The sequence below is a fragment of the Ischnura elegans genome, chromosome 11 (assembly GCF_921293095.1).
Source record: "Ischnura elegans chromosome 11, ioIscEleg1.1, whole genome shotgun sequence".
Classification (NCBI taxonomy): domain Eukaryota; kingdom Metazoa; phylum Arthropoda; class Insecta; order Odonata; family Coenagrionidae; genus Ischnura; species Ischnura elegans.
In genome coordinates, this window is record NC_060256.1 from 96,544,033 (window position 1) to 96,565,241 (window position 21,209).

At 40.5% G+C, this 21,209-nt stretch overlaps 1 protein-coding gene across 1 annotated transcript in view; it reads right to left on the minus strand.

The window, feature by feature from the left end:
* LOC124167671 (B-cell receptor CD22-like) overlaps positions 1-21,209 on the minus strand; it is a 773,246-nt gene that overhangs the window by 140,025 nt on the left and 612,012 nt on the right. The window contains exon 4 of the mRNA XM_046545655.1: positions 10,926-11,036. Coding sequence (XP_046401611.1) covers positions 10,926-11,036 — 111 coding nt within the window. The remainder of the gene's footprint in view (positions 1-10,925; positions 11,037-21,209) is intronic.

The following is a 21,209-nucleotide window of genomic DNA, read 5'->3' on the forward strand; positions in this document are numbered from 1 at the left end:
TCAGCACTCACGGAACTGAAGATATTCTACCTACTCATGTAAACATGAATATCACTACGTTTAGCATTGCGATTAGTGTTGCATTAAATTGCGTTTGAAATCAAATGCGATTAATTTATGATACAATCTTTCGTACATGATGCTATTTCATACAAAAAATTCATTAAATCATGTAGATCTAGGGAATTACGGAGATATTATGCGTAATTTCACCAAAAATAAAATCCCATCCTTATTTTAGATATTAACTATTTCTACACTTACTGCAGGAGAAATATTTTAGCTGGCTTTAAGCGACGTTCGTTTCGGTTCTTTTTTATCTACATTTACAATTATACAACCCGCAACCTGCAACCCCAGTTTTTCAATCCTTTACAATAGCATCCCATTGGTAGCTGAATAAATATTTAAAGATCCCCAAACCTCTCTTTTGCTGATATCAGTCAATGAATGTTGGACTTATTTCAACAGCTGTTATGGTGATCTGTAGTATCTTTTACTATGAGAATCCGCACGGTGGTAACGCAGCTCACCGTAAATAATCAGTAGCAACAAGTGTACACACGGAAGTATTGGCAACGGAAGTAGTCTTCTACTGCAATGTTGCCAAATCAGTTGGAGTAAAAATTATCTCATTATTGCGGAGAATATTCTTATAAATTCCATGGATTATTGATAAGTAATATTTTTGAGTTAAAAATAGTGACTTTACATATTATACGAATATATTTCAAACGCATAAGATCGGATTTGACTTCCCTGTCGAGCATAATAAAATTATCATTAAATAATTTCATCTTTCCATCGTATATCTCGCGATATTAATTACTAATACAGGTTATTTGATATGGCGCGCCAGGAAAAGACCATATAACAGTCATACCTATGCTTGTATTTAAAAAAGTGTTTTTATATTGAAACTTGATTCGAGCAATCGCGATTAAACTTGGCTTAAATGTCGATACATCCTTAGACCGGCTGGATAATCATCTGTGCAATATAACATTTATCTTCATCGTCACAAAACCTCGTCAAACGCCTCGATAGGTGTTTGGCAGGGGTCTTCGGACATTATATTATATGAAAAGGATATGCCCGTGCAAAGTTCCGCCTAACATTTGTTGAATTCCTTTACGGCTCGGGGGAAAAACGAATCCCCATATATATACTTTGGATAAGATATCTCTCCTTATTTACCGTTTCTGTAGGACCTGGAAATATAGTGAGCATCTGACGTGAGGTTCTCCGTGTTGCGCTCAAGGTATCCATTCCCAATTCCACGAGGAATCCACGCGTAGCGCGCAGCCTCATGCGAAGTTCTCCCAAATCAGTGAAAACCGGTCTTAGGGAGATGAGCACCTTCTCCACTTGGTGCGTAGATGGCCGTGGGGGTCGTGGTGCAGGCGAACAGAAACACAAGGCACCCCCATGTTGCGCCCCCTCTCAAACACGGAGAGGCCCACAGGAAATGAAACGGGCTCCTTGATGCGTGAGGCAGGAACAAATACAGGCGGCTACCTTATGAATCCCTCATCCCACTCCCCAACTCCCCTCCAACGACCGAGATTGAAGCAGGCAGACAGACGCAGATAGACAAGAGAGATAGAGAGAGTGCTCTCTCCTCTGCTTCCCCTAGTACCCATGTCCTCACATCTCTCATTTTGTCGGTCCACATCGACTGGCGCCTATCATCGAGAATCGAGCCAATATCAAATTTAACCTAATATGTCAAGGAAGCATTGGGTCAATCATGGATACTGTGTTTGCGATGTACCGGGTGTTTCTAAATTAATATCGGAGTTTTAACGTTTTGTAACATTTAGCACACTTAGCTTACAGCTATAAATCATACAGCAAATGAAAGAGCTACTCAAACAGTTTTCTATGATAGCCTACAAATGTTCAACATGTGCTCTATTTGTCATATGGCACACATCAAGGCGAAATGCGAGTTCCCCCCAAACGGCTCTCGAGAAATTGTTGCAATGGCCGCGTCAATCATGTTTCATTAATTCGGAATGGTCAGCTTACAGTGGAGGCACGGATTTTATTATCACCTGCAGAATCACAACCGAACTTAGTATGGAACACACGTTGCCCAATAACTACAGATTCCATCTTTGCAAACCGTAAAAGACAAAAATCTTACTGTTCATTGGTCGCCATCTTCGCTACTAGCTTCAGGTCGTTCCGAGAGACTCAATCTTTGGCCGAAGGTCTTAATCGCTGAATGGGGTGTCAACGAGGAATGGCAAGAGACAGACGCGCTTCGAGAGGACAAGAGGTAATGAGGAAGCGGTGAACAAGGGTCGGTGACGTCATCATCAACTTTTCAGCGAAAGGGGTAAACCCGTGGATATTTCGCCACTAAATGCCATTGACAAGTAGGCGACGAATCGGAAAAAAACGAGACTCTTTATTTTTCAAACTCAATCGCAATCCACAATAATGAAAAATAGAAAAGGAGACCATTAAGAGGAATCAATCTCAAGCCATAATTCCATTTCATTTAATTCCTCTCTCTCGACCCAATTCTCAATTTTTTCCACTCCTGATGTGAGAAAGCGCATAAGAGGCACTCCCAGAACATTTTTGTGACGATGGCAAAAGCGTGATGTCGTCCTCGAGCTACTGCTTCGAAGATTAAACCAGGATTAACTCTGGTAAAATACGAGCGTCGAAAGTTCAACTACATTCATCTAGAAAAGTGAACATTCGTATCTTTGATTTTCTTTTGCGTCCGTGGAGAAGAAGAAGAGCGTATCCAGGGCAGCAGCTTCCAAGACGCATTCCATGTTTATTCGATTATCATATGCTTGGAATCAGTTTTAGTCTATGTGGTATACCATGGAACTTCTCTTTCGTAATTTCATTTGATTTGGTTGGTACCGTAAAACAGTACTGTGTAATAAAGCATACAAAGTTGTTCAGCATGGACGACTTACGGCTCATGCATATCGTTTTATAGCATCTTAATTGTATACATAATCATGTCGTTTAAAGAAACGGGTCAGTCACTACATTTTTTATTAACCGTTTCTCTGTTTATTTTTTTCCTAAGGAAGCAATAATGACTCAATGCATTGGTGAAAAAAAATCCATCAAGGAGATGTAAATATGTGTGTGACATTATCTATGCTTGCCGATCTCTGTCGCAAGAAACCGTTGGGATCGTTGAAACCTTTTACTGTTTGCTGTAACTATTGCTTTCTGCAGGGCATAGGCATTTTAAATAAATTTGAATCGCCAGTTAAAATGAGGCGTGATAAAAATTGTAAAATTTAAATGTTTGTAACTCTCCCGTAAAAATACCATTGGAATTTCCCGCGCTTCGCATGGGCCGCTGTCTACGTTACAGTGAGGGATGAGGTCTGCTGTACCTATTAAACATCTCGACTGAGGCTCCCTCCGCCTGCGGCAACCCAGCCGATAAGATCTCCTTCCACGGGTCTCTCTTCCCGTCATGCAGCAGTGTTTTGGATGAGAGGGAAGAAGGGACGATCACTAATCCTATTCTCTTTTCCCTTCTCCTCGACCCGTGCCTGACTGAGTCGAGCAAGAGCGGTGTCTTGTTTCCACTCACGAGTCACTTGCTTTCCTCGCTTCCTTTTTTGCCCTTCTTGCGAGCGAGCGTGACGGATGCTGAGGACGCAGAGCCGCCCTTCATTTGCTCCAACCACCGCGAGTGACGAAGTGCTGTTTGAAATAACTACAACGTGTGAAGTGCGATGCTTCTGAGAGCGGCGAACTCTCGCGACGCGGAAGAAGAGGAGGAGGGAGCGGAGAAGAGGCATCGCGAGAGGGCGGACTCTGAATGCCTCGAATCCACTCTCGAAGATCCGTTCGGACAATCGGCTCAATTCCATGGAACTCTCTCCCAGCCCAAATAAGAAACAGTTCAAATATCAATAGGTTTAAACATAGCACGCATGGGTTTCTGAAGAATGCCTCCTCAACCTCAAGTTGAATTTCTTTTGTTTATATCCATGTTTAGCCTAAATCTTATTACTATTGTTATTGTTATTTTTACTGATACACATGTGAATAAATGGTCAACTAAATTTAGAATTGTGCTAAATCAAAGTGTTATCCTAATGTTATAGTTTCTTTAAAAAAATGTTTGTTTGACATAATTTTCATAACGTATTATCACCTTAAATTCTTGTAATTAGTATGTTATATCTAAGTGCGATTTTTATTTTTTTTTGATAATATTGTATTGTTTTTCTTCATGCTCTTGGCGATCTCCACTGGTTGCGTTTGTCTGTAATTATATTTATTTACTTTTTTACTTCTATTTAACTACCAAGTTGGAAATGTAGAAAGCAGTACTTTTATTTTCTCATGGCCTACGAAAATAAACGACATCATTATTATTATTATTAATTCCTACGATTGACAACATTCATTTCAGTCACGAGTCCATTCCTTCACTTCCCCCATGATATCCTTCTTCGAGTCTTTCTTGATCTCACGTCTGCTTATTAAGACTGTGAAACAATGCTCATCGTGAACAATTGACGGGAACTGAACACTGCCGTACGTGAAGTAAGACGGGTGTTTCCCTCCACGGACAAAATTCACTCAGCGGCGCGCTTCCCGGAATAAATGGCTGTCGTTTTATAAATAAATTCAAAAATGTATTTTTATGTACCATCAATGTTAAAACTTGTATATTTGTCTATGATTATCATATTACCAGTGGTTTTGTCTTTTGTTGTTTGCTGAATGAAGCCACCCAAGCTTTTGCACTAATTGCCACCTGCCTTATGCTAATCTATCTACCATAAAGACCACTTACGACCACTCATTCATTCACTCACTCATACAAATGTTTGGGGTGAACGAGACGAGATACGGCAAAAAGTCTAATGAAGACCCCTCTAAAATTGTCTGAAAGCCCAGGAAAAATTATGAAAACTCTAAATTTACAATTATTTATCTGTCTATTCATATAAAATTGAGTATGGGGATTAGTTCAAAAAATGGCCACCAAATTCCAATGACGGCGCGGCAGTCATACAAACGAACAATCATAGCAACATATTTGTTTATGCAAACAAGAGGAGCTAAATTGGGAAAGAAGATAAAGGAATTAAAACGAAAAACTGATAAATATAAGGAAGGAAATGAGGAAAATAATATTTGAAGTGTCTATTTCTTTCCGTCTTCTTTCCGCAAAAACAGACATCTGTTTAAATCAAAGCGCATTCAAATGGAAAGCGGAGAAATATAAGGTAGGAAATTAGTTGTTGTTTTTGGTATATTACATCGAAAGTGCGGTGGTTATTAATTTCAAAGTTAACAAGTGCACTAAATGCCATTTTATAAATATGATTCGCGCTGTTGACTATAGTTCGTATCTTGTTGGCGATACACGATTGTAGTAGAAAGACTTAAAAACAAGTCTTACATAATATAGGTAGGGAAAATGATTATATTTTCATTTTTTGTGATGGTGATTACTTTTTATTTTTGTTTACGTTCTTTTTTCCGTTATTGTCCTTTTTAATTTACAATGCTATCCGTGAGCTGCAGGAGTGAATAGGCAGTGAATAATACAATATGGAAGATAAGTGTAAATAAAGGTATTTCTTATTCAATCATTTGTCTTGCGAAAATCGCGTTTCCATGAGTGACTAAGTTATTCATCTGTGAAAATTATCGAAATCTTGACATTCACAATGTCTTGTACACCAAAGGCTGTGATCCGTCACTCGCCAGATTTATTGCGCATTGCGTTGGATATTAAAGCTGAGATATATGTGTATCCCGATTCATTAAAACTTTAAATAGAGGTATTTCTGAAGTGAAATCATTCGCGATCAGGATAAATTATATTTCGATAAAATTCGTCATACTAGCCCCAATTCATGCTAAGGCGCATTTGTTCTAGATATTGATATTCAGTCCCAACGTAATTCGCTTACGAAGGGGAACTGCTGTTACATCTTATTCGTATATCAAGAATTTGGTTGAGTTTTGTTGAAAATAATTAATAAACGTGTTTTTCATTGTAATGCGTGAAGTCGTTATGCTATGATATTACGTATGCATTGGGTGTTACAGTGGAACGTGGTCTCAACGTTTTTTGTATTTGAATTGAATAAGTTAGAGAAACTCGTAGAAATTTATGTTACTTTTTTAGCCCCTCAGAAAAACGTTTCTCTTTAAATATTTACATTCATATTGTAGCCTACGTACCATGCGCTCGTTTTACGTGAAAGTGGAAATATTGCCTATACCTAAGCTAGCCAGCTTAAAAGTAAACGATCCTTAAGTAACAAGTAGCAAACAAAACGTGTAAGACCTCCCACAGTGAGTATAACAGGCCGCAGGCCTTTTTCGGGGGGGCCTAGGGGGGGCAGAGCCCCCCCAGCGAGCAAAGCGAGTATAGCTACATAGTTCAGGGTGAGAGTGAGCCTATTGGTGCCTAGGTAGGCAGGCATTCGTTGGAGGAGATGGACAGCGGAGGTCGTGAGAGAGGGAGAGAAGGAAGGCTGCAGAGAAACCCGGCGTCATCATTAGCCTACACTTAAGGGGGCGCCCTAGCACGGTCGCGGAAGGCGATGCAGACCCTTTCTATTAACCAGTTTGTGCTTCGCTCGTCATAGTTACATATCGGTTTCTTGACTCAGAATAGTAATAAAGGTCAAATCTGTGCCTTGAGACGAAGACGGGTCTTTTACCAGGTTTCCTAGAGGAGATACTTGTTGCTTAATTTCACGAATTTCGACTTTTTTCAATGACCATCACTACGGCGCAAAATCACGTAAAGAAAATTTAACCGACCAAAGCAAAATATAATCCTTCAACTACAAGCAAAGGCTACACATACCACACGTTGTAAATCAAAGCTACAATTTGGGGAATTGTGAGACCTTTTTTTCGATAACGCGCAGTCGTTTCGAGTAATCCTAAACACCTTTCCTTCATCCGCGAGTCATTCTTCACTTCTTTGCCACCTCTCCTGGCCCTCCCCTCCACAGCGCGCAGGCCCTCCCCTCAACAGCAACACTGCCAGCCGGCCGGTCGCACGTTTTCTTCGCAGCTTGATTTATTCTCAAAAGAGAAATCTTGCACCAACCTGCCACCCCACCTCTCCTATCAAGTCATATGCGTGAGTGACCAACCACCCGACGCGGTGATTAGATGCGAAAATTTGTTCAGCCTTAGTTATAGTTGAGGTATTGATATTTCGCTAAAGATAAGATGACATTACAGATTTCTACACTTTCATACATTATAAATTCCATAGAGGTGTTATCTTTGGATTTTTTACTATTTTATTCATGAGGTATATATTACGGACTCAACGATTGCGCTGGCATGTCAGACTCTTGTCTCGGAAAGGGCGCGGCTGCAAGGAAATAGTTTTTTATTCTTGGAGAACCCATATCTTACCGCAATGCACCTGCATTTTGCTAACCACATTCTCCTAGGTCTTTCAATGCTCCCATCAGCTCAAACATTGTAAAGGGCTCTAGAGTGGCGGCAGGCACTACCCTGCCTACCGCGTTAACCCCTATTGTGTCCGTAAACCATACCTCATTCTTGTGATTTATATCTAGCGATTAAGAAGTTTGGTATTGAAAGCATAGCTGTCCGTTTGTAGAAATGCCGCCTATTGTTTTATTGCCTCGTATTTTGAAGAGTTTTTTGCCATTTAGAGGATCGTTTCTCTTCCATACGGGTAGTGGCTCGCACAGGGATTTCCACAAATGCTTCTTCCCAATTGAGTGAAAAACATTTCTTTCACGATTTTACCGAGGAAATTAGTCAGCTTTTACAAGTAAGGGTCAAAGGATCTCAGATCTTGTGTTACGGAAGCGAAGAACCAAGGTTTATTTTCCCTAGAGCGTGAGATTTCAGCATTGAGGACGAACTACCACCACTGGAGGATATCTCGCAATGATAAAAATGTTTTCCAAGATAAATATCTCACTGATTTTGTGTGTTGTATTATGCAGAGAATTTTATTCTAATTTTGATTTTCTTCTTCGGTGATTCATACAGTTGATATTTCTGATAAGAAAAAGTTGAGCGCATGAAGGTAACACGAAAAGAAATACATTACGTTATTGCTAATAGAAGTGGAAATTCGTTCTCCTCAAAACGTATTTGCCGTTCAATATCTTCTCAATAAGTTTCAATCGGAGCAAGAAGTGAAGACGAAGGAAATAGTGCAGAATGTCATGAACAAATACTTTTTCAATACGTATTTCCAGAAATGGGACGGTTACAAGAGAATCAGCGACATGTTTGAAAAAAAAACATAGATATTGGTTAGAGAAGGATATACCCAGCTCACATGCATAATAATCTCCTTGAAACTCCTTGCTCAGGTTGTAACCTATTATTGTTTAACGTATTCGTATCGGCTTTACTTTCCTTCAAGGCGATGTTATATCACTATCGCTATATTGTTCCTGTTTTTTCTGGGCAAAGCAGCAAAGAAAGGCCTATGATAGACTTTAAGAGGTCTAGCGATAGGTCTAACAATAAGAGCAGAAAAGTGACTGATTTGAGTAAGCATTAGCAGCTGAGCTATCGCTAGCCACATCTACTCTGTGCTAGTAAGGGAATGATGCAGCAGCGAAGATAATCACGGAAATGACTTCGACCACCCCCACCAGAGGGAAACGGATATTACAGAAATGGGGAAAAATACCTACAGTTCAAAATGAACTGAAGCCAGAAGAAGTTATTTCCCCGACTGTTGATTGCAATTTAACAAAATTTCTATACAAAATTATTCGCTAGACTGCCAAGCTCTGTGGCTACCAGCTTTATCCTTGTTATGAAAGGGTTAGGATCAGTGGAAGAAAAAAATTTAAAAAGGGCCTTCAAGGGCTTCTAAACCACACATACTTACAATACAGACAGGAACACGGCCCTCATAAGTCGGGTTCTAATATTTTTAATTGGCTCGCCACCACTTAGGTGTCACGTATCAATTCCGACTGCGACCCCTGCTCCAGGGACCCGTATCAATTTTATCCTGAGTATCAAATTTCTCCTCGGAGTCGTCGCGGGCGAAGTTGGGAGGGGAGTTGCCTTTTCTACCCTTTCTCTCACTAGAGGCGCTTCGGCTTCGGTCTTCATATCCCGGCGCTGCGGCCAAAAGGCTTCGTGAGCCGTTAAATTCGGAAATTCAAACGCAAGGGCACCTACATGCGCACGACTTTGCCACGTAAGGAATTTGAACCCGGTTCACATGGTGGGAAGCCAAGACTATAACTACCGCATTAATCCAATTCCCACGATATCTGCGTTGAACAACTTGTTGAACTTGCTCACTGATTCGATGATTTTGCATGTAAGACTCTGACTTGAGCAAAATTTATTGAATAATCACAGATACATCCCTTGGTTAATATCCCATTTCCGCTGAGGCTCTATGAACTGGATTTTATCAACAATTGTTACAAAGAAGTGCTAGATTTTATAAATAATTAAATAGTTAGCCACGAATATTATAAATTTAACACTCAGTAGACTTTCATGATAAATGTTTCATTCATATTGTTCGAATGCATCCGAAAGGAAAAAAATGCGTCCAATTAAATTAAATGATGAGTTCTGTGGAAGCAGAATTTCTAAAATTAAACAGAAACTTTTTTCCTACTATAGAATCGGTGGCAGAAAGACATCGGTGAAATCAAAGGTTGCACTGTTTAATTTACGAGAAATTATTTTGAAAATAGTAAATGACAATTAATTAACTTACATCCCCATTAAAAAAAACAATTGAAATCATGCCGTGCACGATACGGAAATCAAAACATACTAACCAATGGAATTGGACCTTGAAACTTCATTCCCGGAAGAAATTCCATTAAACCCATCCAGAAATGATTTTAAAATTCTCGCTGTTCCTATATATGCATACAGAATTGCCTAAAACACGAAGCGGTAACACTCCGCAAGCCCTTCCCACAGATCTTGGGTGCGAACTACTTTTTCTGGAAAAGTAATAAAAATATTAAACTTGCAATATCAATTAGAATATATATATTGACCCCCATTATGACTTTCGGAGGTCAAAAAAATTTGTTATATGGATCAATGAACTGCCTAACTGACTTTCGCATCCTTCAAAAGCTATGGTACGACTCGTTGGTTGACATGATAGCCTGACGTATAACTCTATGACCTTTGACCCCCAGTGAGACCTCGGTGGTCAAAAAATCAACAATACGGATCTATGAACTGAAAAACCGACTTTCGCACCCTTCAAAACCTTTGGTTCGACACCTTGGTGGTCACGATGGCCGGACGTTTACCTCTATGACCTTTGACCTCAACATTAACCTCGGAGGTCAATTAGAGAATAATACGGGTATTTGAACAATACCAATGACTTGGGCACCCTATGAAACCCATGGATCGACAACTTTGTTGGTATGCTAATCTTTTTGCCACCCTTATGACCTTGACGGTGACCTTACTGGGTCAACGGTTGCATTTTCGTAAATAAAAGTGTTATTTTCGGGTTTATCGGGTCCGAAAACCTGAGAATTGACAGCTAGGTCAATGAAATTCAGACTTTTTCTATCTCGATTTTTTAAACATTGAAACCCCATAAGGCAAATTCAAATTTTGTGTTTGGTCCCACATTGTGAGGCCAATGGTCAAAATTGTAAAATTTTGCTTACACTCAACGAAACTTAAGTCCTTTCCCCATAAGTGTGCCAATTTTCATGAATATTGCTCGATGCAAAGTTACTAAAATTACAGGTCAAAAATGACACACGACCCTTGGTCAGTCAGCATAAAGGTAAAATTCTTCTATGCTATCCACGTCAGGATTAAATGGTTTGCCTGGCAATCTAAACGCACGCAAAAGACAGAGTGCACCCTCGCTAGTTCCATAAAGTGAAGGCCAGAGAGCGAATCGCAAGTAGAGGGGAAGGAAGGCTTACCTCCGTTCACTTCGCAAATGAGGTTGACGTCACTTCCTTCGTTGTACGGCTCCAGCACCTTCGCGCGGTCTCTTCGCTTTGCGTCGAAGATTACTGGTCGCTCTGGCGGCACTGCGAAAAAAAACAAACAAAGACATTCGTCATTCATGCGTCAAATATGTGTCAAAAACTTCTATCCAGTATATGAAGGACTATGCATATTAATAAACAAGGATAACTATTTTTAAATAAAATGCAAAAGGATTACAAATAAAAGATTTGACGTTTGCTAGGTAAATAATTTACGGAACCTCTTTCCGGGTTGTCCTGCGGGTGAATGGCTCGATTCGTAATTATTAACAATTTGGGCATTAAATTTGGAAATAATGCCAGAAGACAAGATACCTTTTCTGTGAAGCACAACCATGATATATATCAGGATAGGAAAGAATTTTTTTTTCGAAGCATTGTAGAATATGAGGCCAACAAATTGGTCACACCCTCAACCTCAATAATCTCTTTCACTTTTATCCTCTAGAATACAACATCTCCACTAATAGCCTCTAGGAGTTATACAACTCAATTTATCTTATCTTCACAAATAATGATTTCTCGAACCGATAATTTTTGGCCGATTTCTTAGAGTTATAAAATGAATGAAATACAGAATACCAGCTGCAATTTACAACCGAATGACACTTTAACTGGACCACGTGGAGGCATAGACAGCCACGACAGATAGCTAATTTAATTTTCCACATGTGCTTTGTGCTTCATCAATGACAAATGATAATGACAAATTATTTTGATGCCGAGGTAGGAAAAATAAGCTTGGAATATTAGAGGCGAGGCTACTTTTCCCACTTACCCGTTGACATTTCCACAAGAGAGAACATCCAATAAGATCATGAGACATGACTGCCATTCGATCATCGGCATTTATATTCTAGTCATCTATAATGCGAGTTCCTCTAAGACACAAACCCATGAGAAAAGACTAGATAAACAACTTCCTCTAGAATACGGATTCCACCTGCAAAACCCATATATTGATCTTCAGAAATAAATGCACGGCTCTCAAAATTAATACCAAAACATGAAACAGTAATGAAATGCATGCAGTTTGTCCTCATCCAGAGATATTCTCATAAAATATAGTTTATTGAAACCGGATGTACGATAAAAACTTTTCTTTGAAACATTTCCGGTAGTAAGTTTTGATGACATGTTAACTCTTACAGCCTAAGATAAATCCTGAAAGCATTCTTTATTACAGCAAGGGGTCTTTCAATTTAACACGTTCGAGTTCACTAGTTTCGTATTGACGTGAATGGTCCCGAGATAACATTGCATTAGGGAGAGGGAGGATCATTGTTGGAGAGAATAGATAAACAAGAAGACGTGGGTCACTTATTCCTAGGCAACCGGAGCATTTCCCAGCCGATGGAGACGTTCGATTTGAAAACACGATCTCGCCGCTTCGATGTCCCAAAAGCGCATCCATTCCAGCATGAGTTGTGTTTTTCCAGCAATCGGACTGGAAAATGGGATTTATATTTTTCCGAGCCCCAGAGACGGACGATGGGATGTAAATAATGGCCGACTGACGCTGGGGGCCTCTCGCGGGGAAACTAGGAAGGGCCTGCAGGTGGAAGGGAGGAGGTGGGGTGGATGGGAGGGAAAGAAATTAGCAGATGGGATGAAACAACCCAAGAGCCAGTGCAGATAGTGTTCGACTCCTCGGCGTCGCAGGCCAGTTTCCCGGCTATAGATTCCTTTTTTCCTCGAGACGGAAATATCATTCCCAATCTATACAGCCATCCTAGCATTACGAATCCTATCAGGCACGGAGCTACTTCCGTTGAGCTAATTGTAAGTATCCAACCGCGACATGGTGATTACAGAGTAGAACGAAGTCATCATAATCACTGGCCAATAATCCTAAGAATGGTTTGACGCAGGTCTCCACTCAACTCTTCCGTGGGCTAATATTTCCTCACCAGCGTATCTGTCCTCTTTAGCATCCTCCTTTACCTGTTCCGTATTTTATTCGAGGTCTTACTTTTACTTTCTGCCATATACTTATCCCTCGACGGATGTCGTCCAAATGCCTTTATGTCTCAAGATATACAGACAGCCTGTTAGATTGTTTCGTCTTCCGTAGAAGGTTTCCACGAGGCTTCTCTTCTCTCCTACCCTTCATAGGACTTCCTCATTAACTATTCGGTCTATCCATCCTCATCATTCCTCTGTAGCACCACATTTCGAAGTCCTCTACCACTGATTTCTTCACTCTCATCATTGTCCATTCCTCACTTCCGTAGAGAAGCATACCCTTAATGTAAGTTCTGATAAATTTCTTCTTTTCTCCTCCGTTTAAATTTCTCTCTGCAAATAAATCTTTCTTTTGGTGGTTACTCTACGATTACAGAGAGAGAAAATGGAAAAAACAGACTAGGAAACATCATCCCGGCTACATCTCAACTCCAGAAAAGCACAATCAGTAGATAATTTGCTTTGCTATAAATTCACTTTTCTGTTACTGAAGTACATTTCAACTCGGAAGTCACGCGGAAAAATAGTAGAAAATGGATTTCCTGGAGAAAAATATTTCTGCAATTTACAACACGTAGATAGTATTATTTTTAGCACGTGGTTTGGGAATCATATTGGCGGGTAAAAGATTAGGAGCAGCAACCATATTCGTGGGGTCAGAATTGATGCCGAAGGCCACGATGTTAAAGGTGGAAAATAATGCTGCTAAAAATAAACAGCATGTTATTGTAAAATTTGTTAAATTAATTTTCCAATTAGTTGAGCCTGAAGCCATCGAATGTCTGAGGATTTATTTTCCTTAAAAAAGATGGATAAAAACTGAATGGGTGATTCGGGATAGGATATGGAAAATGGGGCGATGAGGTGAGGATGGATTGTGTATGGGTACCACAAATACTACAAAAGAGGATCCTCAAGTCTGCCTCCAAATGTGTAGTCAACCACCGCGCATTTAAATGGGTTTACAAAATTCGCCACTTGTGTCGCTGACGGACAAATTGATCCGAGTTTCGCGGGGAAATATGGCATAATTAAAAGCATTAACCGAAATTTAAGCACATGATGGTGTGACCTATCAAATTCAATGCTATTCAATGCCATTGTACGAAGGAAACTTCCAATGCACCAAAAAGTACAATTATGAAGAACGTATGATCCTTAATCCTAATCAACCAATTTGGTCTAAGATTTAAATAGAATCGACGATTTTCCGTAGTTAGCTTAAGGTTGGAAGGCGATATTTGATGGAACTTGTTGACAGGAAACATAATGAAGATACACTTTTGTATGTTCGACAAGACGTTGCTAAACATTTGTTAGACTGCAACCATAGCAGTGATTTCAATGTCAAGGTCCTCCACAATCTTTTAAAGGTAAAAAGTTGGATTTTCTTGAGCAGTTCAAAATTTTAAGAGCATGTCGAAACAAAAATGTAAGGGTGGTAAACGACCTTTTGTACCCCTCCCACTCCTCCCCTTTATTATCAGTTCTGCTGGACTCGGCAAGTAAACCCACTGACCTTGAGGAAACTATTCCTCGCTAGCTTTTCCCCTCCCACCATCACCACATCCTCCCTGTCTTAACCCCCCTCTCCCCTAGGTATATATAAGCTCGTAAAATTTTTGTATATTCACCTTGATAATGACAGTGTGTACTGCCGAAACCTGGGTCGGTATTAAAAACTCTTGTGGAACATACTAAAGTGTATCTTCATTATGTTTCCTGATTTTCCGTATCACTGAAATTTTGCGTAAATAATGCAATAATAAACATTACACTGCAAAATCTACTATATTATTTCTACTGTATAGATACCTTTTTCTCAACTTATACGCAACCAAACTCTACAAATGGGGTACCAAAATGCACAGAATTTATCAGAGAACATGCGACGGCATATCTTACTTCCTAAATATTGCTATTGTTTCCTAAAATTGGTTTTAAAAAATGAAAACAAATCGATACAAAAAATAATCGATTCCGGCAAGATTGTCCTCATCCCACGAATACAGTTAACGCCGTCGGATCCCACCATGCCTTTTAATTTGACTCGCAGACAATTTCCCATTAAGGTTTCCTATGCGATGACTATTAACAAGGCTCAGGGTCAGACTTTGCAAAGAGCTGGCTTATTCCTGCCTGACCCTGTATTCTCTCATGGCCAACTTTATGTAGCATTCTCTAGGGTAAGATCTTTTCAAAATATTTTTGTAAATATTAAGGAAAAGGCTAAACAAATATTAACAGAGGATAGTGTAATTACTTCCAATATTGTGTTTAAAGACGTCCTCTGACCTCAATTTGTACATGAATATTCCAATTAAATTTGTACATAAGACCCTGCCTTTTTTTCTACATTTTAAAATTAGAAACGCGCCTATCCCTCTGTGGACCTGCATTGAAAAGAGCGGGGGAAGCCCGCTGGGAGCGGGCGCAGCACGCTCGTATTGTAATAAAGTGGATCGCATTGCACTCATCACCGCACCGCGGACATTTTTGAAAACCGATTAAAATGCGACCGAAGTGGCAACAGATATCAGCCTTCAATGGAATGGAATTGGGCCTCCTCTATGCACTCCCCATGATAGGCACTTATTATTTTAAGGGGCATTACTGCGTAGGAGCACTTGGGATGTACGAGAAGCGAGCCTTGGAGGTCTCTGCTGACGGGTCTTTCGGACTAGCAGTAACGACAAGGCACGTACGATTCATATGCCGTCTGCCCACGAGAGTGGATGAAGAAGGAAATGTAATCAAAGCATAAAAACAAGTGAAGCGAGACGGCGCGGCGTGTGCAGCGAAAGAAGCAATGGATTCCCTTCACATCGTGGAGCCCTCCCTCCCTCTCCCCTCGCCACTGCTTGACCGACCCACGCAGGGCTCTCTTTCTCATACACGGAGATAAGTATGTATGTATGTATATATAGGAAAGAAGGAGTGTTTTATTTTCCTCAACAGACGGGGGGGGGGGGGGGGGAGGGTCGCAGGGAGGTCAAGGCAATGGAACCGGAAGAAAACACGAGCAAGCGGATAACTGGAATAATAAAAAGCAGGCAAAGGGAGCCGCTCCGCAAACAAACGATTTCGCTCTTCCATGGAAGCGTAGCGCCTCTTTGACGAGCGACATATATTTTTCTAAATGCTCTTCCCACGCACCGCGCGCGCAAGGCATTGTGGGCCATCGACAAAGGTCGCTCCGCCATTGAAGCGAGAGGATGAAGAAGAGGAAATGGAACAGGCTGCTTCAAAACAAAAGTCTGTCAAATGCGAAGCGAACACTGACTGCATTGCGTGGATTTAATTCAAGGTGGGGCTTATAATAATCAGAGCCGAGGGGAAAAAATACACAGACCCATAACCTAAAGCGAAGGCAATCGCCGGAAAATGAACCTCAGTTCGTGGAATATTGCACCGTTGCGCTTTCGTGTTGAAAAAAAATCCATGACTTATTTTTCTCTACTTACTACGATTCAATGGCCTTATGCTGTCCCCGAACTCAAGCCAAACTCATCGCGGAAGCGACGAACTGAAAAATGGGAAGAATTAAACGACCATCCATCTCTCGGAGCCGGAAATTCGACAGGTATTCCATGAATGAATTTAACAAAATGTCCGCGTCAAAAAACCGCATTGTTCAGCACGCGCTCCGGAATCTCATCTGTTTTAATCTAAATATATTGCCATTACACTGTAAAATTTAGAATGAAAAATTTTCACCATGAAAAATAAAATTCGTGTCCTTCTATGCCATCTGAAGTATTTGCCAAAGGTTTCTAACATCGAGATGGAACAAAACATTCATTTTGCCAACAGCAGCCAAAAATTATTTACGAGAAATTTGAAGAGAATATGACAACTCCTTCAATATTGAAATATATATACCTTCACTTATATACGTGCAAAATGCGCAAGTTACCACCCGCTTTCCACAAGTTGCTGGCGTCAAAAGAGTTCATATCCATGCAGAACAGGGAAGGAAGTGCTCAACGGCGCGTGAACAACAGAGAACCACTCGAAAACGATGTGAGGAATGTACGAGAATCGGTAGCTCTATCGGTACCACAACTTATCTGAGAAAAGACTAAAACTGGTGATTTTTCTTCACGAATACCTTTAGAAGAAGGCGATTGCTCGAAAAATGAAAAAACACGCCCCTCAATTTGTCAAACGCTAAAAATTTTACAAGGTAGTAACAGTACTGGTGAACGAGTGCATTGATGGGATGAATTGTATTGCTGTCTGTTTTCAAATGTGAATTAACTCAAAGAAGAAAAGAGAGATGGAAAGGAATATTATTTCGTGGAATATTTCTGCATGCGAACACGACGGAACAGAAACGAGGTTATAATATATATAATATATATATATGGTTATAACATGGCTGCGCCCGCAGTCAACAGTCGGTTTCTATCGGAGTCGTATGGTTTTCCACCGAGGAATAGGAGCGAAGGAAGACCCGCTGAGGATTCCATCGGAGCAAGGTGACCCCTACAAGTGATATGGGAAAATGGAAGCAAGGAGGAGCATTGGTACAACGCAGAGTTTCATAATTTTTTACGAGAAAAGCACTGTTTATCATAAAAAGTTCGAGACTGTTCTCCTGTAGACTAAACTTTTCATTGTGACGTATTTCCTCCCATTTATATCCTACATTACATGTAAATCATTCGAGGTCTTTCTTCCCATCCACTTTCCCATAGACGATTGCCTTGATCACGCAACAATGCCTCATGATACGGCCAGTTAAATAGTCTCGGGTTCTCAAGTCACTGTATTCAAGGTTAATTGCCTACAATTAGATTAAAAATAAAATAACCTCGCATGCGACCATTAAAAAAATAAAACGTTTCAAACTTCTAAGGCTCACGAGGCGAAATGAAAATAAAATGATTTCAGCCATTCAGCCAATGTATTTTGGAATAACACCCGCTGATTGGAACTGAGCACCTGAAAAGAAAATAGCGAAAACTATTGCGCGTGTAAAAGGGCGAATGGGTGAGATGGAGGGGAGAGGATATGAAGATAGGGAAGAGCAAGAAGAATGGCACTCAAGTGATCCGGAATGCGATCCAATGGAAATGGAATGTTTATCCTGCTGAAATATTGGAGTGCAATACATTCTGACCCGTCCCCTAAAATCACAAACGATGAAATACACGGATAAATGCGCACCCATCCACTCGTCCCTCTACTTCTTGGAATACCGTTTCCTCGAACATATTATTTTGATTTGATCTTTCCCAAGTATACAGGACCTTGAAGGTAAAACCGATGCAAGTACTACCACGTAGGTTTTATCGCCATTTATTGTCCTAAGTCATCAAGTTGACTTTTCTATTTCACCCACTTCCATCTCATGCACAAATGGAAGAAGAGGCTATGTTGATCATGAGACAAGTCAACATACTGCTGTTCTACTTGGATGAAATTGAAATAATTTTCCCTAGTTCTCATGGCATAGTTTACCAAACCAGAAACAGCTTTGCAATTAGTAATATCAAGTAGTGTCACAGTGACATAAACCTGGTGCTTTTAATCTTTTCTTTTATTTCTATTTGCACGGTAAATTTTGCTCACCCCAACGCAGGTGTTCATCTTTGGGGTAACCTTCATCTTTCATCTATTTTTAAAATCCATTGAAAAGTATTTGAAATGGAGAAAATAAATTGTCATTATTGAGGCTTTCATTGAGCTTAGTAGTTGGAATTAGAGAGCTCGCATGTAAAAGTTGCCAATTACAAAGCTCAACGAAAGCAGAAATCACCCGCCCTCAATAGTGAGCCTAGAATCAGAAATAATATCAGCTGAATAATCTAGTATTCAATATCAGTGTATAGCGGTAGAAATATTGTCGAGCCTATCATTTGAAACGTGACGGCAAAAACACGACAATAGAAATTATCGGCCTTTGCAATCATAAATTCTGAGCACAGATAACTATGAAATATACAAAAGAATTAATAAAATAATTAAAGAATCGGAGGGATATGTATAGTTTTACTTGGCACCAAAGCATTACACCCGAGTATGGCCCATTATATAGTGACGCACAGATCGGCCAAATCATAAACACTAAGCATAAAACTCCATAACTGATATTGGAGTCCGGAATGTTAGCAAAAGAGGCAGTTTTGAGTTGATGACTGAAATCCAAGTCTGTCAAATTATTCTCCCGCCGTAAATTACAACCTAGGTGCTAGGTGAAGTTTTCCTTTCTCGTTACCATATAAAAAGAGCACGACAGACACGATTACACACACTCGACCACAACTTGTTCTCTACTCACTTCTATCCAGTTCAGAGGTAACAGTTCCACATGAACGATAATTTTCCCGGCTTCCGAAAAGAAGCTAAGTGGATTCGTATGGACAATTTGAAAAGCAGAATAATTTCATTAGAAAATGAATTAAATCAATCATTGCACATCAACTCAGTTAGCACGTGAATTACTTTGAATGTCAATATCCGTAAAATGAATCCAAAATCCGTCTTGAATATCCGTAAATTTTTAGTTGCGATAACTAAGTGGCAAGACTAACTAACTCTCGATCATACGGTTTGATTTCCTGACGATTGCATGGTTAAAACCTGCGCTACCAAAATGCCATGTCAACCATTGTAGCACATAAACAAGCTACTATTTAGCAGTATCTAAAATAGATAATTCTAATAAGTATTGATGCTAAATTTTAAAATTCCAATCTTAAGTGCGTAAATCACGGAAATGGCCTGTCCTACACATCAACAAATGCTATAAATTTCATGGAATACGAACAGTCGAATGCGAGTGAGAGGTCCTCTAGAAGCGCTTGCCCGGGGTAATCAGTTTATTGTTAGCACAGGTCGCCTTTGGGAAAATTTTGGGGGGGTTAAGATGTGAACCCTTCATCTCCCATTCCTACTAAATAATGAGTAAACAATCTTGCGCGCTCGCCCAACACTCAGTTCTATCCAATCCAATCAATTGTAAGCAAAGGTCACCTGAGGGCGAATAATTTGGAGAGGGGATGTTAAGAAGCCCTCTGTCTAACCCCCTCTAAATGATGAGACTATATATCAATCGCTCACCTCCGCCGGAAGCAGTCAGTTCGTGCCGTAAGGCGTGGTGTCCTGAGGAGCTACGGCGACCACGAGGCGCCCAGTGCATCCGCTTGCGATCGCCACCAACTTAACAAACACGACCACCGACTCGCTTGCCTCTGAACCACGCCACTCGCCTCCTGGCGGTATCACCACGAGAGTGTAGTTGCTGTCAACGTGACGGTCTCGTTTTCAGAATGAGCAATTCCTTCGCCAGGGTCTCATCACTTGGAGCTCAGCCACTCCACTCTCGCCCGCCATCGGAAGAAATCGAATGTCTCGTCACGAGTCACCCAGATGTCTGCCTCTGCTGTTTACTCACACTCATCCTCTTGCCCCGAGGTCAGGCCATCGAGCATTTGAACACGTAGATTGCACCCAGTTGACATGCAGCAGAAACTCTCGGGTCACGGAAAAGTACTCCGTCGAAGCGAAAACACGGCTTTGTACATGATATGCTTGCGATCGCATTTGCCGTTTCCTCTTCCTTGTTACCCTCATGAGGAGTGTCCAGTTGTGGAGAGCAAGAGCCCAGGGAACATCCACCCTTCGAAACTGCATTTCATTATGTCTGCCAGCGAGTCCATTTCAAGAAAAATTAATTTGATCCTCTTTGGAAATGGAAAACTCCTATTGGCAGGTACGCATAAAGATTCAGAAAATGAAGCCGAGGAATAAAAATCAAAGAAAGAAAAATGAGCATTAACTTTGAGTTAAGGGGGGAAGAGCGAGGCGCATGATTATCGTGGCTGAGAGCGAGGCAGGCAGAGCATGGGCGGAAGAAATGAACGCAGAACTCATTCATTGCCTTTTGAATGCGGTGTGCTGCTGCTGCATGCAAAATATTTTCCGGAAAAAGTCAATCTTCATAAAATGTTCCCCGGAAAGATTCCCATTAATAACCGGGGAATTTTCAAACTTCTTACCTTATGTGATAGGATGGCCCGTTTAAAGAACCAACAATTGCTGTACATTCAAGAATCACTTACACGAAGTAATTAGCTTATTTAATGAAATACATGGCTTTCCGTTTCGGGCTAAACGACATAAAATTATCAGCATAGGTAAAGCGCGTACCATCCTACCATCAAAGCAAATGTCAGGCCAATTGCCATGAAACAGTTAGGGAAGAAAATGCAGACCGACTCTTTATAAAAATATCCTTAGGCC